At 32.4% G+C, this 16870-nt stretch overlaps 2 protein-coding genes across 4 annotated transcripts; one reads left to right on the top strand and one right to left on the bottom strand.

Moving 5' to 3' along the window:
* The first annotated feature begins 151 nt into the window (after positions 1-151).
* On the top strand, positions 152-2299 carry Nipsnap (protein nipsnap). The gene is made up of 5 exons (XM_083078561.1): positions 152-485; positions 589-771; positions 1218-1386; positions 1468-1735; positions 1833-2299. The coding sequence occupies exons 1-5, from the start codon at positions 400-402 to the stop codon at positions 1979-1981; spliced, it is 855 nt and encodes a 284-aa protein (XP_082934687.1). The 5' UTR covers positions 152-399; the 3' UTR covers positions 1982-2299.
* Positions 2300-2590: 291 nt separating this feature from the next.
* On the bottom strand, positions 2591-16514 carry Tao (Serine/threonine-protein kinase Tao). 3 transcript variants are annotated; one of them, XM_083078553.1, is made up of 12 exons: positions 15883-16514; positions 13297-13734; positions 12833-13181; positions 12322-12497; positions 12028-12190; positions 11559-11908; positions 10870-11115; positions 10527-10754; positions 9822-10061; positions 9384-9641; positions 9019-9275; positions 2591-8795 (listed from the first exon to the last, which is right to left on the bottom strand). In XM_083078553.1, the coding sequence occupies exons 2-12, from the start codon at positions 13600-13602 to the stop codon at positions 8675-8677; spliced, it is 2694 nt and encodes an 897-aa protein (XP_082934679.1). In that variant the 5' UTR covers positions 13603-13734; positions 15883-16514; the 3' UTR covers positions 2591-8674. The 3 variants fall into 3 exon arrangements, with proteins under 3 accessions (XP_082934679.1, XP_082934680.1, XP_082934681.1); XM_083078554.1 differs by having other exon boundaries at positions 13297-13730; XM_083078555.1 differs by lacking the exon at positions 15883-16514 and adding an exon at positions 15151-15239.
* Positions 16515-16870: the final 356 nt, after the last annotated feature.

The raw sequence follows: 16870 nt of genomic DNA, 5'->3' as shown, positions 1-16870 counted from the left end.
CGATTGGCGGAAAGTTTCGTGGCTGACGTCAGGCGCCTCGTTCGACCAATCGGAAACGGGGCCGAGATTTCTTCATCCGGATTGGTCGATCGAGTCGAGTGTGACAGCCGTCGTATATAAAGCTCGGCGGCTTATTATGTCCACCATGCGCCTGCGTTGCATATTTACCTGGCGTTGACGAGAATACTCTCGATCTCGATGGCCGTAAGCCTCGTCTTTCCGCGTAGAAAGAAAAAATCACGTATGGGGATCGCGAATATAAATAAACCGGCCGCGCAAATTTGCGGTTTACCGCAGAGTTTCGTCGGATACAACGCGCGTCCCATTGCGATCGCACGTCACGAGCTCGTCCGAGCAGTAAATCGCAGCAGAGACTCGCGCGCGTGGATCCAGTAAGAAATGGCCGCCGTTTTGAGGAGAAAATTTCGAGTGGTGCCTCGCACGCTCGCCGGCAACGGGAATCTACCGCTGTTCGTGGCCGCAAGGTAAGCGCAAGCGTTTGTCGTCCGCGCTTGTCAACGCGAACGATTGACGGGAGATGCGAGAGCTCGGCATCGGCTCATCAGATTACGTGTGTATTCGTCGTAGATCTCTAACAAGGTCATCGGAACGGAGAGACATCAGCGAGGGATGGATAAGCAAGCTCCTGGTGAGGAAGATCGAGCCCACGAAGGAGTCGCACTCGCGAATGCTCTCCGACAAGGAGATCATTTACGCGTTGCACACCCACAACATTCGTCCCGACTCGATTGACAAATACTTGGCAAATTAGTGAGTCGACATTTTTGTGACCTTGTCCGAATTGTACGTAATAGTTCGTTGACCTACATGTAACCCGATGAAACGGAATTAATCTTGGGAATTATCTTCAGCCATCGTGATATCCTCTGCTTATCGTTATCTCCGTAATTTATTGACAATTATGATCTTTGAAATCTATTTAAATATCTTTGTATATTTGTATATTACAAAGCTTTGTTATATCTCGATACTTTATTTTTATTACACAGTGCTAATGTATTCTATGTATGATTGATATCAGAATGGCTAAAATACTTTTTGTTTTGTGACTTCTTGGATTTAGTACAAGCACTAAACAGAAGGTATATCTCTTTATATCAATTGCTTTTGATTATTATTATTTTTGTTAATCTTTAAGCGAACCTGATCCAAACTTAACATGTGTTATTTTATTGTTTTTTTATATCATTGTACAGCGAGGAAAGTGTCAATCTTATACATTCAAAAAAATCTGAACTGAACTGTGACTTACTTGGTTCGTGGGTAGTGGAAGTGGGAGATTTGGATCAGGCCTTACACTTGTGGCAATACACGGGTGGATACGAATGCATAGACCGTGCACAGACCATGCTTTCTCAAGATGAAGTACATAATATTACATCAGCTTAACCAATATATAAAAATGCCAGATCTATACATTAATGATTATTCATAAATTTTCTTTAGTCTTATCAACGACTGCTTAGGGAACAAGGAAATTACTTGAGATCTCGCCATTTGCAATATCTATTGGCATTCAGTTTTTGGCCACCGTTGGTAAAACGAAAAAACTCCCACAAATATGAAATACGCAGTTATAGCTTAAAACCAGGTACAATGATAGAATGGGGAAACAATTGGGCAAAAGCTATTAATTACAGACGCAACAATGATGAGCCATTTGCTGCTTATTTTTCACAAATTGGTAGACTGTACAATGTTCACCATATTTGGTGTAAGTAAAGTTCTGTTTGTATTCGTTATTCGTTATTTTTACACACGTTGCTTGTTCGTCCTCATACATATCGAATAATATCTATTCTCGTTTTTAGGTTACAAGGATCTTCAATCGCGTAAAGAAACGCGCGAGAGCGCGTGGAGATCACCCGGTTGGGACGAATGTGTCGCTTACACCGTACCCTTAATAAGGGAAATGCATTCGCGCATATTAAGTCCAACTTCGTTTTCGCCTACGAAATAAGGCTTCACATGTATGACCGCAAATGCATTTGTATATTTACCGGTTATTTCTTATATATAAATATATATGCATTGTAATATTGTAAAAACATTTGTTACATGTATACACGCTGTAGATTTAAATGGTGTATAAACTGTACGCGTAATGTATGAGAAGAGCTAATTTCTGTTGTATTACAACTGGCAGGATGTAGTTTGTTAATGTCATGTTATGCATTACAGCAAGAGCATTTGTTTATATACGTCATGTTTTTATCAATGTCAGTTGAAGCACAACATGTAAATGTATAAACGAATATAAAGAAATGAGAGAGCTTTATACTTTTGCATTTTTCCTTCATCTATAATTCGTGTCTCACTAAAAGATAATATAACAAGGTTTAATTTCATTTGCAACTTGTTTACGTATTTTTCTATATCTGTGCATTACATTTGGTGCATATTGTAAATAAAAATTCGGACCATACAATACAGTCGTGCAGAAAGATGGTATGCTTGTGAATGTATTGCATTAATCAAGTGTATATAAATTATTTAAATTATTAAGATCGAATCTAATCATATACACATTTATCACGCAAAAGAATCGGTAAATTGGATTCAAAATTAATTCACGGTTTAACATTTTTCATCTTTATTATCTTATCAATATATCGGATTAAACAGTTTCATAACCGTTTTTCTTTAAGCCTTAATTTGCGATAGCATTTTACATACTTTTTTTCTAATCATCGATTTAATTACAAAATGTGTATATGTTACTTAAATTTAAAAATAAAACAATCTTCATGTATATAATAATTATTAAGAATGGTTACGGCTCTCGATTACGTGCAATGCATTTTACGATTGGTTATTTATTAGAAAGATATTGGTATCTCTATCCCAATAAAATTTTACATTTTATATTGTATTTATATCATAATGACACGCATCATGAAATATTAATAAAGTTTAACAATAAAATAGTATTAGTAAAATAATAAAGAGAATATTTTCATCTATGGTATATTATTTTCTCATATTATACAAATGAATTGTATGAGCATATATTATGATTACAAATATTATAACTCCAAATGATTATAAATGTTATAACCAATTCAGGCAATTATATTTAATTTGATGCAAAACACTTCAGCATTGCCACTGAAAAATTTTTCAATCAAATTATTCTCTTTAATTGTAATTAATATTATATTTTAGTTGCATAAATTTGCGTGTTAATATTTCAATGTAGAGCCATATATGTATATATATACATTGCAATTTAAATAAAAGATACACGAGTTATAAATTCCTCTGATCTCATTAAAACTTATTGCCCTAATATGCATGCTATTTAGCATATATACATCAGACATACATAAAATCTATTATCAAAATTTGGTACAAGGTGTTTGGTATGAATTCTATTCTCATTTGAGAACGAAATATAATAGAATTAAAATTTGATATTACTGAAACAACATATACAATATCGGCTACAGTAAACCGTATTAAATTTTATCAAATAGATCAAATAAAAAGTTTCCTAAAAACAGATTAATTTTATGCATTTGTTGGAGGACAGATCAAGTGTAAAACTTATATAATACACCCCGTATATATACCTTAAAGTCTACAATGCTGATGCGTTTTTAAAATGATCATTCTTTCAATTCGCGCGCTGAAAAAATCTTATCCAAGATTTATTCATGATTAATTATAGGATCAATCAAGTTTATATATATGATTATTATGAATTCACGACAATTTTCTCATTTCGATAATAATCATTTTTGTTATGCAAATATCGTACTGAAAAATGATAGTAATTTCTTTCGAGAAAAATTACGTCTCACAATAATACAATAATGCAGAATAAGACATTGTAACTATATAAATGAAAATAAATGTTCCATTTTGTTAATCTATAATGATATGATGCCAAATTTTTTGATTTCTTTACAAAAGAGAAATAATTACAATTTCTAGAAATTAGAGTGTTTAAAAATAATAAATACACACTGCATGCCAAAGATTACATGTATAGTGTTCATGCATAATTTTTTAAATAATATCAGTAATATGTCATTTTCCTATTGCATCATTGTCTTACATACACAAAAAAATATATCTTCTTATAAAAACACATATTTCCTTATCAAGATCAATATATAATGGCACAAGTAATTATTTAATTTTTATTGGGCTATTTTCAAAAAAGGTATCAATTTTTCAATTATAAAACATATGTGATTATTTCGCTTAGCAAAATTACAGCTTTGATAGTATCCTGCCTGTATATACTTGTTTGACGACCGGTCTGAAGTATTTTCTACATATACTTTCCACGATACCTAATGATATCTATTCTGCAAATATGATTATGCCTACTTTTGTTAATTTGCGCCTTGAAAAGACAAGACTATTAAAAATAAAAATTATGATTTATCTAATTAAAGCCAGAAGTTGGTATTAATGTTACATTCATTTCAATATGTTTTGATGTCTACAAAAAGAAATATTCTTGTAATTGACCAAGATAATGTGTATGTAAAGAAGACATAATTATACATAATAGTACTGGAATCGTAATTGTTACAGCAATCTCAAAAATATTGCAATATTTTTATCGGACGAGACAGAGCGAGTTGTATATCGCAATACTGAAACATCAACGTTACAAAATCACGCTATTTATAATGGAAGTAAGTGAAGAGCGAGCTCAAATAATCACAAGCATAATTTGATAACATCTCTGATATGCTATGCCTATGATTAATTGTCTAGCGCTTATCGGTTATCACATCCGAAATTCAACTGATAAAGTTAGCCATGTTTTTGGAAAATTTTTTATAAATCTCTTTCTTTCTCTCTCTCTCTCTTTCTGTGTACTAAATACTATAGAGATATCATAATCAAAATTCCATATATCGCAGTTCTATATAAAGCGAATAAATATTTACAAAACTCTAGCAACATCGACTTGATTAATTTCCTAAATTGGGTATTCAGCATGTTATATATATAGTGATTACACAGACTATGATCGAGAATTATCCTTTTGTTACATACATATACAACTTAATTTTCTCAGAGACAACTCGTGCTATAATTAAAAGTGCATATAAAACTTAACAATTTTTTTATATAGTATACATCTCTTTACGAGAAGATAAGTTTGAAGTCTAAAACTTTAATAATCGCAATTATATTTAATTAGTTACTTATCATAAGAGAAAGACTTACTATATGACATTAAATTAAGCTAACAGTTTTCCTGAACCACACGCATTTTACCATAATTTCGAATCTAATTTGTTAGCACGAACAATCTCTGTTAGTCTGTTATACTTCAAATTGATTATAGTAATTGATTTCGCGGACATTTTTCTAATGTAGAGTAACCTAAGGAAGAATATAAATATATCTTCATACACACGGATGTCATCTTACTGTCTTTTCCATATATATATAATGAGAAATGTTGCACTTTGATTACTATATATAATATGTGTGTCTCTATTTACATATTATTTAGTTATAATTGGGGAACATTTTAGTTGATTGTGACAGCTTTCCATTGTACAGTTTGGAACATATAACCATGATAACAATTGTATTGTTCGTGTTTCTACTACAATCATTCGTATCACTATAATTGAACACACTTTTAGATATTCGTTCGATGCATGCTATAGTTAATTGATAATTTTCATTTCACCGCGTCAGATTCCCCTTGTGTATAAAGGATTTAACATATACAATGTAATATAATGAAAACTGGAATGTGTACATGCCATATATTGCCATTGATAACGCGAATGACAAAATGTATATTATGCGTATGTCATACACACATAAAAATTCTTGCATCTTTTTATTTTTATTCGTCATTATTATACGGGGGGAAAAAAGAGAGTCTATAAACTTATGAAATAAAATGCAATATTTTTGGTCATGCCCCTCGATCTGTTTAACAATTATTTTGATCTGTCCTAAATCTAAAAATACGCTTTTGTTTTAATTTACAAAGAATCTCAAGCCATAAAATAAAATTATACAGAATATTAATTCTTTTATAATATATGTACCAATCAATGCAAATATTAAATTAGCATTGACTGATACTATCAATTCTACTACTTACAAGTATTTCATGGTTGACATGTCTTGACTGTTTTTCATAAAGAAATTAGATTATATCCTTGAAAAATTTACATTTTTACGATAATAATAATGAAATATGCTTTATACATAAAATTTGACATTTTTATAATTCAAACATAAATGGATTGATTTCATTGCTAAGTATTAACTACTAATAGTAGCACCTCCTTAAGAGATTATATATAATTAGTGGAAATGGACTTCCTTATCATAAAGTTTTAAGAATTTAATATGAAATAATATTTGTTTTCGTTGACTTTTTATAAAAAAGTGTCGAGTTATCGTTACGAAATATTGGGAGGAACAACAGTCACAATCATTCGGACTTACATTTTATAATAGATTTCGCGTGACACATATATAAAACAAAAATACATGAAAAAAATAATAAATGAAGAAAACAAAACATGTATATTTTGATGTAGTACAACATTGGGATGTGTACTGGATGAAATTCTTTCTAAATAGAATATGTGATATACGATATAAATCTATTGGAGTGATGCGACATGAATCTTGAGTTTAAAATGTTTATGAATGAAGGAATAATTATGGTATTGTTACTTTAAATGTTCACTCACAATTTTCACAAGAACAATAGTAATTGATATATAAAAAAAACTGACAAAACGCTAATAATTTATATAACATATTATAAATGTATATTTAATACACCAAGAATAAAGATAAATTATTATAATTATCAATATAAAAATATATAGAGCGCTCAATTAGTAGATAATATCAATGTTTTATATTAAATCGTGTTTGTATCGCGATTTACATACCTCGCGATTATCCTCTTCTCATTACTTATAATATCCAACATAGAAATACTTTTAAATCCACCGGTTTATTAATGCTGCATGAATAAAAATATAAAAGTAGAAAACAAGTCATAAAAGATATTAAATAATAACTAATCATATATAATTGAAATTAAGTTCACTCGGTAATGATCTAAAAGATATTTAAATTAATAACATTCTCTAATAACCAAGAAAATATTTCAGCAAAAATATTCAAATATTTTTTTTAAGAATTTATAATAGATATATATATTAATATATCTCTCTCTTGTAAATAATTTTTACATTTTCTATTAATTTTATGTAAATAAAAACTATATATTTAGAATAGTTAAAAATCAATAAAGTCTTTGTTAAGAGAAAACTTGAAAAGTAATGAAAGGTAAATACTAATTATTTATAATTCAACAATTACTATAAAATTAAAAGATGTAGCAATAAAAGAAGATAATTTACTATATCCTAAATTTAAATCTCTTTTCGAAAAATGCACGTTTTTCATTATTAGTATATATTATTTGTATATATTTATAAAAAAAAGGTAGTTGCTAAATTTAATTAGAATTACTTTACAAATTTTACTATTTTTTTTATTTTAAATGAAATATAATTAAAATCTTGGAATATTATAAGAAATACACTAACGCGCGCGATGCTCGATTATCACGAAGAAGTTTTAAGTCTTTGTTATGAAAATAGTGCAAAAATCAAAATACCACATTATGAAATATTAAATATTTTAAAATTTAAATGAAAAAAGATAAAATATATATATAAAGAAAAGTCTTTAAAACATTAATCTCATTTACAATACCTAGCAGAATTTTAAAATATAGACCAGAAGAAATGTATGTCAGCAGTGAGTATAGAATTTTATACACACTACTAGGGCAAGGAAAAATTTAGAAACATTTATGACAAGTATAACAATATTATAAAATTCAAATACTAGTAATGAGACATGAATTTTTCGAAAAGAGATTTAAATTTAGGATATAATAAATTATCCTCTTTTATTGCTACATCTTTTAATTTTATAGTAATTGTTGAATTATAAATAATTAGTATTTCCTATATGACCTTTCATTACTTTTCAAATTTTTTCTTAACAAAGACTCTAGTATTGATATTTAAAAAAAAGAAATATATATGTATATTAGAATTTTATAATATTTTAATTTTTGTCACACAGTCATATATATTCACACACATATGTATATTCATAGTATATTAATAAATAAATGTTTCTAAATTTTTTTCTTACCTGGTAGTGTGTGTAATATTCTATACTTGCTGATATATGTTTCTTCTAGTCTATATTTTAAAATTCTAGTGGGTATTATAAATGAGATTAATGTTTTAAAAACTTTTCTTTATCTTTGTGTAAACATTGCAAATGTTTAGGTACAATTAATAAATATATTATAATATTGCAAAAAGCATCTAAATTCTTCATCAATGTGAAACTCTCTCTTTCTCTTTCTGTTCTGCTAAATTATATTGATATATATTGGCAATTAAAAAATATGCAGTTATGTAATAATTTCAGTCCAATACACATTCCCAACCTTAACAAACCTCTTAGGTTCGGATTAATACACGCGACGAGTCGACCTTGTTATATATGTAAGTCATCGAATTATTATATGTCGGTAGACTCGTCATGTACTTGCTACAGGCAAACATGTATATACATATATATGTATACATGTACATATATATGATTACATTTAAAGACTATTAGGGGGGAAGGATGTAGAGCTATTACTGTGAGCCAGACTTAACATGGAGCCGCTGAGGCTTTCATCGTCCGGGTAAGATTCTTTTGATGCCTCAGCTATCGCCAAAGCACTGTAATAATTTGAAAAATATAAAAACTATAAAGTATCACATAGAGATGCCGTATAATGTTTGTAACAATGAATGAGAATAACAAATATCTTGTTAAAAATTGAAATAAATGTTGTGCTATATGTTTATAAAATTTAATTACACCATATCTTTAGCAAATTTTACACTTTGAATCAAATAATAAAGTGCGATTTTCTAAAATAAGGATCCTGAATTCTCATACCTGAATCCTATTCTTGCACTTTCCTCGTCAAATTGCTGCAGTTCCCGTTCTTGCCTTTCATGCAACAGACGTATACGTTCACTACGTTCACGGAGGAATTCCTGAGTTTCTAGTTCCATTTTTTGCTCAAGCAAGGCTCGTCGAACAGATACGCGATCTTCCAACTCGCGACGTTCTCTGTTTCTCTGTGCCTCGGCTTGCATTTTATTTTTTGATTGGTATGCCATCAGAATTTCTAATTCATAATTTAATCTTTCCTGTAAGATTAATTTTAAATTATCATTAAAATCATGTAGTTAGTAAAAGAATACACGATATATAATATATCACAGTAATATATGATATTATAATTTATTTTATCAGACCTTAAGATTATGGCATTCTACTTCTTGTGATTCATCTAGCCGTATACTTTGTTTTTGGAGCATTTCAGCGATACTCTGTTCATATTGATCGCCTAAAAGTGCCAATTTACGTCTTTGTTCCTCCTTTAACTTTTTAATAACTGCTTTTTGTTCTTCTTTAACAGTTGTTTGAAGGATTTGAGCTTTTAATGCTTTATATTGTCGCGTTTGTATTTTACAAGTTTCTCTAAACTGTTTACGAATTTGCATTTCTTTTTGCTAAAATTACAAAAATTATTTAATTATTACAATTATTAATAAAATATACTATTGGAAAAATATAACATTAAAATTGATATGTCAAGTTGTACTTTTATATTTCCATAAATATCAGCTATAAAATCAGTTATGCATTATATAATTAATACTCGCATTAATATTTATTATTGTGTCATTCACCTTAAGACTCTTCGGTTGTTGCTTAAGTTCTAATGCATGTTTTTTACGTAAATCACGTTCGGCCCTTTGCATGTAATCCTGTTGATTACAAAGTTCTGTTGTGTGCTGTCGATGCACCTGATCTTCACGAAGTGCATGAACTGCTCTTTGCTGTCTATATTCCAATTCTTGTGTCTTTTCATGATGTCGCAGGAGCATAGCATGTGCCTGCTCCAATTGCTGTTGCCGTTTATTCAATTCCTATATAAACGTAAATTTATTTCTATATAAATTTAATATGTTTTAAACATTTAATAAAAAATAAAAAATGTTAATAGAATATTAATTGATAAACTTAATTTTGAAGTTAATACATAAAAAGTTTAAAAAAAGTATACAACATGTATAAAGCATATTATATAATTTGACATCATGCTGGATTGAACAGAACATAAAGGAACTGTTTTAAAAAAATATGCTAGTTTTTTATAAATATTTTACATATCCATATTATAGCTATTACTGTGCTTTTTTATATTATTATATATTATTATTATATATTATATTGTTATTATATTATTATATATTATTATATATTATTTTATATTGTTTGTAAGAGATATGTATTTAATGTGTATTTAAAATTAAAGAAAAGATTTTGGTCAAAATATTGCTTAGAATAATTGAAGAATCATTCGTTTAAACATGTCAATAATAAATACAAACCTCACGAAGAAGCTCCTGTTCCAGACTGTGGAAAATGAGTAACTTTTTTCTACGGAATTTACGAATTTCAAGATCCAAATATTCTCGTTGTCCCCTCGCAAGCCGTTGTTCCTCTTGCGCTTCCATTTGTCTTAAATTATCTTTCTGACTTTGAAGTGTAGCATCTCGTTGCCTCTTTGGAGTTACTTCGTCCTGAGAAAGTTCTTTTTTCCATCTTTCTTTATAAGCCTGTATAAATACAATTGTATGTTTAAAAATATAAATTAAATAAATTAAATATAAATTAAATGTATTATAAACTTTATATATTGAATTATATATTTTTATGCCAATAATATCTTACTTTGTACTCTCTTTTCTGTTGAGCTTCTAGAGCTTTACGATCAGCTTCCTGTCTACTTGTTATCTCTTTATGAAGTTTCTTTTCAGCATTTTGATTTTGTTTTAATTTACGTTCCAATTCTTGTAGATGTCTAAGTTGCAATTTCTCGAGATCTTTACTAAATTGTTGCAAAAGAGTTTCATATTCCTTATCTAATAATTGTTTATGTGATTCCATTTCCATTTTGCAGCGTTCCTCTAATTTTACCTGCAATAAATTATATCATACAAATATAACTTGTATAATTGTTAACAAATAAAAATAATTTTTTAACAATTATTGTATTTGATGCCGATTTCTGATAGGTCCCGAAGTAAAAGTCATTACATATGAGCATTTGGCAATGACAAACTATTGATGAAGGAACTTTGAGAGCTTCCTGAGACGCCTATTGAATGTTTTGAGATAATTGAACTACTTTTACTATTATCACCAGAGTTGTTTTTTTTTTTTCAATTAAATTTTTAAAAATTTCTCATTTCTCATAAAAGAAAATTTAAATTCTGATTCAAAAATACATGTTGCAAATTAAAAAATTTATAGTTATATTTATCAATTATAATCATGAATTATAAAATTGCAGATTTTTTTATTTAGGCTTTCCTCTCTGTATTATTCCTAATAATGTTAAACAAAATTTGAGTTCTTACCAAAGCACCTTGGTGTTCTCTTCTCATTCGTTTATAGCCACTCATTTGTTCATGCATTTCTTCTTGCATATGTTCCTTTTGTTGTTTGGTAACAATTGAAGTTGTCCTAATTGTTGCAAAATTATTGGCACCGTGTTCAAGAAGATTGGCAGTGACACCACCTGCTGAAACTTTATGCCGATTTCTGACAGATCCCGAAGAATAGTCATTACCATCAGCATTCGGCAATGGCAGGCTATTGGTGGAGGAACTTTGAGAGCTTGCTGAGACGCCCATCGAGTGAATCGAATGTTCTGAGGTAATTGAATTACTTTTGCTACTATCACCACCTGTTTGTTCATCGGGTGTATCTGTAATCATACAATTATAAAGATTTAGAAATGTTAATAAAATGTATTTACACACACTCAATCCATATAAAAAAATAGTACTAAGATTTAATACTTGATAAAATGAATTGTTGACATACCATCAGCATCACCAACTGTACTCTCTGTTTCGCATGCATCAATCATCAAGATTTTCTTCATTTTACGATAATTTAAATTATCTAATTCCCGGACAGCAGCTTTTGTTCTCTGTATCAAATCTATTAAAACTTGAGGAGAACGTGATCTGGTGACAAATGGATGCTGTAAAATTGAAAGCCTATAAGAGAACAACTAGACTACTAGTAACATACGTGTATAATATTATTAAAAAAAAAAGATAAAATATATATATATAAGGCATCATTGTGTTGATATATATAAAGACAACTCACTGATAACAGTTTTCCGGATGTCAATCTTTCAATTGGACTTTTTGTAAGACACACCTCAACAAAATGACGAAAGACATCAGTCCAATCTGGTGAATTTAACGTTGGAGTATCATTCTGTGCAATATGATACAAAGCGCTCATAGCGTTCATATTAAAATAAGGCGGTTTTCTTTCCGCTGTAATTAATAATGTATCAATAATTAAATTTTATATATCTAAAGTAAAATAAATAATAATAATAATAATAATTAGGATAGAAAGTTTAATAAAGTGAAATAGTTAAAATGTGTAAATTATAAATTAGAAAGCTTAGGGAAATCATACTGATAACTTATAATTCAAATAATCAATATCATATTTTGTTGCTTGACTAGATAAAAATGTTACACATGTAAGATAATTGAGCAATTAATAATAGTAATATTCAAACTATTAATATGTACGATAAATATTAATCTGTTAATTCTAGAAAGTTTCTACATAATCAATATATTAAATTATAAATATATACCTAATTCGATGCATGTTATTCCTAATGACCATACATCAACTTTGCCATCATATTGCCCTTCATCCATAGCCAATATAACTTCTGGTGCCATCCAATATGGAGTCCCTACGAAGCTATTGGCTGGACATTTTATACTTGCGGATCCAAAATCAGCTAATTTCACTGTACCATTTTCAGTAAGTAGAATATTTCCTGCTTTCACATCACGATGGATTCTACCAAGATTGTGCAGATAATTCAAGCCACGTAATACACCGTCACATATTGCAGCTATCTCTTCTTCTTTAAGAGGTCTTTTGTGTACTTCAATAATATCTGATGCAGAGCCAAGACAATATTCCATCACCAACTATAAAAAATAATATATGCAAAAACTTTACAATGTCTTATAAAGTGTCAATTTTACAGATCTAAAATGAGACAAATTTTTTTGATTAAGAAAAGAAATGAAATCTCATACATACCCAGGCAGTGTGGTCCCTGAGATAGCAACCCTTATACTCTATAGTGTTAGGATGATTAAGTTGCCTAAGAAATCGAATTTCCTTCAAAATATCCTGCCATTTTTCCACCGTTTGCTTTCCCAGGTAGGACATCTTCTTGATGGCAACAATTTCTTTGGTAACCAGGCATCGTGCATAGTAAACAGCCCCGAAACTACCATGCCCGATCTCGCGCAGATCCTCAAATATTTTCTCCGGATCATTTTTCTCAAATAATTCGGCAATCTCTGGGTCCTTCAAACTACCAGGCCTTGCAACAGCTGGCATAGTCGAGTTATTGATAATTAGATGCCCGAGGCCTAGACACCTTGCTTTGTTGAATCGTCTTTAGATTCCTCGCCTGAACCTTCCAACTTTAATAGATCCTCTGTCAGTCCATTCCTGAATATAACATTCTATCTAGAAAAGAAATATATCTTCGATATAAACACATTAAAAATTGATTCAAATTAGAATTACACTAATGCATATATTTTGATAATAGAAAAATATTGTTTCTCTTTACATTAAATGACAGTTTTAACCAATTGCTACATAAAGTATATAATTATTAGAAAATAGAATAATTCATATTCTTATATAAGATATTAAAGATAAAGATAATTAATTCATAGAAATTTTTATAAAATTATATTAAACAAGAATTTACAACTTATTAATATTTCACTTTTCAATAATTAAATATTTTGATAAATATGAAATTAAAATTCCACATGACAGGAAGCCACTTCAAATGAGATAAAAGATAAAGTTTAGTCTATTTGTATTTCCAAAACTCAACAAAAAACAACTTTAACTGTTTATAACACGAAAATTATCAATGTCTCAGCATAAGAATCCTTTTTTTCATTCCAATTTTTAATAAGAAAAATCTATATTCTTCTCAATATTATGTTTTATATTGCTTGTAAGTTGTATTAATCCTAGAACTGTAATTTTCATATATTATGTATTAATCAGAATTGACATTTTTTTGACATTTGTATTGAAAAGAAATTTTAAGTAAATTGATTTTAAAGCTTCTCACTTTGTCAATTTATAACATTGTTATGATTAATGAATTAATTCTAAAGTATCATTGTGGATTATTCAGAGAAATCATTCAATGAAAAATCTTTAATCAATTTGAAGCAATTGCATTTTGCTGCAAATTCCACCTATCAATATCTTCCGTACTTGTTAATTTTCAATAAACATCTTGACATGTATAAAATTAAGACTCTTTTATTGATAATTTTCTTAAAAACAATATTTCTCTATTCATTTACATCCACTCTCAAACTTTATTACACACAAATGACCCCCATTTAAATCTTTTACAGTTATCGCTAATAAAGTTTCACTCGTCGAGTATTCTATCCGAGAAGAGACTGGGTTAAGACGTTTGCTCCCCGAATCGCGGAAAAAAAAAAAAAAAAAAAAATCGTTAATTTTTCACGCGAACATTAGAAGTCGCAGCACCTTCCGACCGGATGCACTTTACGAGTCTCGCCAAGTTTAACGCGACACAACGCACGAACCGCAAACACAACAACAAACATTTACGTTCGCAGCCTATTGTCCTGCTTTGTCGTCGTTTCTGTTTTTTTTTTTTTTTCCTTTTCGTTTTCGCAGAGCGAGATCTAAAAGCGATCCCCCCGGTCGACGAGGGCGAGGAAAGAGAATACGTAACGACACCGCAGAAATAGGCACGTTCCCGTAGGAGCGACGAGAACCGCCGCAACTCTCGTCATTGTTATCGCGTTAGTCACATTACTCGCCAACGAGAAAGAGAGAGAAAGAGAGAAAGAGGGAGAGAGAGAAAAAGACCGACACCTAGTATGTACATCGAACGAGAGGAGATCCTGGACGCGGAGGAGGACGTCGCGATGTTTTGTCAAGTCGACCGTTATACTGCGCGAAGAGGAGCATCGACTGCCTTATCGCACCGGAACCGAAACGGGGAAGAAGGAAGAGGCGAGGGGGGGAGGGGGGAGGGGAGGGGGAGGAGGGGTCAAAATATTCGGCGAGACGCGTTTGGACGAACGGGGGTGTACGTGCGAGATAATCGAGCGGCGCGGAAAGAATCCTTAAAAAAAAAAAGCGACCGCGAGAGAGATTAGGGGAAAGCGAGAACGAGCCTCTCGAGAAGCGACCCCAGGGCGATCCCCTCGAGCGCGATGGCATTTACGGCGGAGGATCGACGAAAACGAGACGAAAAGGTGGAATCGCTCGCGGGAGGAGAATGGAAAAATGCGGGCATAAGAAGGATCGCGGTCCTTACGGTCGCGGTCCGGATCGGGCCCCCCCCCTCTCCCCCTCCCGCCTCGCGAGCGATATGCAGCGCTCCGCGTTGCGCTGCGCCGTGTTCCCGATGCGCTCCGTCAATACGCGAAAAACACACAATCGCATTAGCGTGCGTCACGGCCGGTCCGGCTGCTGGTGCTGGCGTGACATCGCGTCGCACGGTTAGCGACTCGCGACTCGCGAGCGGAAGGAAATTCGCGGCTCGCGGGGAGGGTAGGGTCGATCGGTCGGCTAAAAAAGGGCCGAGAAAATCGTATTCACCTCCAAAATGGCGAGGGAGCGGGCGGGGAAGCATGCGCCTCGCAGGCTCCGTGCACTCTCTTCAGGCGGAGGAGAAGACGGCGACCAAGGAGGAGGAGCGAGAGGAGGAGCAGCAGCGGCAGCTCTTTTTCCTGGCCGCCGATCCCGCGGGCATAATTAAACGCCCGTGCCCGTCCTCGACTCGCCGTCCTCGTCGCGCAGACCGCGCGCCGCGCCCCGGAACGATACGCGCCTCGTCGTCCTCGTCCTCGTCCTCGTCGTCGTCCTCGTCGCCGTCGCCGTGTCGTATACGCACGTCACGCACGCACCAACATGTACACACGCACACGCGCAAAACACTGGCCCGCGCGCGGGCGCGCTCTCTCTCCCGAGAGAGAGCGAGGAAGCGGTTCGAGCGACGACGAGCCGCTTCGCGGACGCGATCGACGCGGATTTCGTGCGCGGATCCAACGACGATCACCCGAGGATCACCGTCCACGAGAACGTTTCCTCTTCTGCGCTTCACGTCCCCCGATCTCGCCCCGTTTTACACTTATATACCGTACACTGTACACACTACACCAGGCACACACGAGAGCCGTCCGTCCGTCGCGATGGCGGTGGCGCTCTACGCCGGTCACGTTGGAAACTAACCGCCTCGATACGCTCGCTCTTCCGTTCTCTTTGTCCTTCGTCCTTCCTCTCCTTCTTTCCTTCTCTCTCTTTCTACGTAGGGCTAGCCCAGAAAATTGTTCGTTGCCGACCGATGGAAAGGAATCGAGATCTTTCGTTTTACTCCGTCGATAACGCGCGTGTGACCATTTTAAGATTTCTGCATTATCGATCGTCGTTCGAGTAGCTTTCGAAATATACTACTCGATTTATCGACTTACATGAATGTTATATAGCTGTTATATAACTATTTTGTACTAGTACATTTGTTATTAAAATAACTATAAGAAATTAGGCTCTGTATATTGAAAATATAAACTTAAATTTAAACGGGCCT

Source organism: Camponotus vicinus, unplaced genomic scaffold, assembly GCF_025532165.1.
Source record: "Camponotus vicinus isolate PSW18456_S1 unplaced genomic scaffold, iyCamVici1.0 SCAF_1, whole genome shotgun sequence".
NCBI classification, from domain to species: Eukaryota; Metazoa; Arthropoda; class Insecta; order Hymenoptera; family Formicidae; genus Camponotus; species Camponotus vicinus.
This window is presented reverse-complemented; position numbering and strand designations above follow the sequence as displayed.

Excerpts from the sequence above, each read along its gene's own strand:
- Nipsnap (XM_083078561.1), top strand. The coding sequence starts at position 400 with ATGGCCGCCGTTTTGAGGAGAAAATTTCGAGTGGTGCCTCGCACGCTC. Across the intron at positions 1,387-1,467 it reads CCATGCTTTCTCAAGATGAA|TCTTATCAACGACTGCTTAG; the intron begins GTACATAATATT and ends AATTTTCTTTAG. Across the intron at positions 1,736-1,832 it reads CAATGTTCACCATATTTGGT|GTTACAAGGATCTTCAATCG; the intron begins GTAAGTAAAGTT and ends TCTCGTTTTTAG.
- Tao (XM_083078553.1), bottom strand. The coding sequence starts at position 13,602 with ATGCCAGCTGTTGCAAGGCCTGGTAGTTTGAAGGACCCAGAGATTGCC. Across the intron at positions 12,498-12,832 it reads AATAACATGCATCGAATTAG|CGGAAAGAAAACCGCCTTAT; the intron begins GTATATATTTAT and ends TATTAATTACAG. Across the intron at positions 11,116-11,558 it reads GAGAACACCAAGGTGCTTTG|GTAAAATTAGAGGAACGCTG; the intron begins GTAAGAACTCAA and ends AATTTATTGCAG.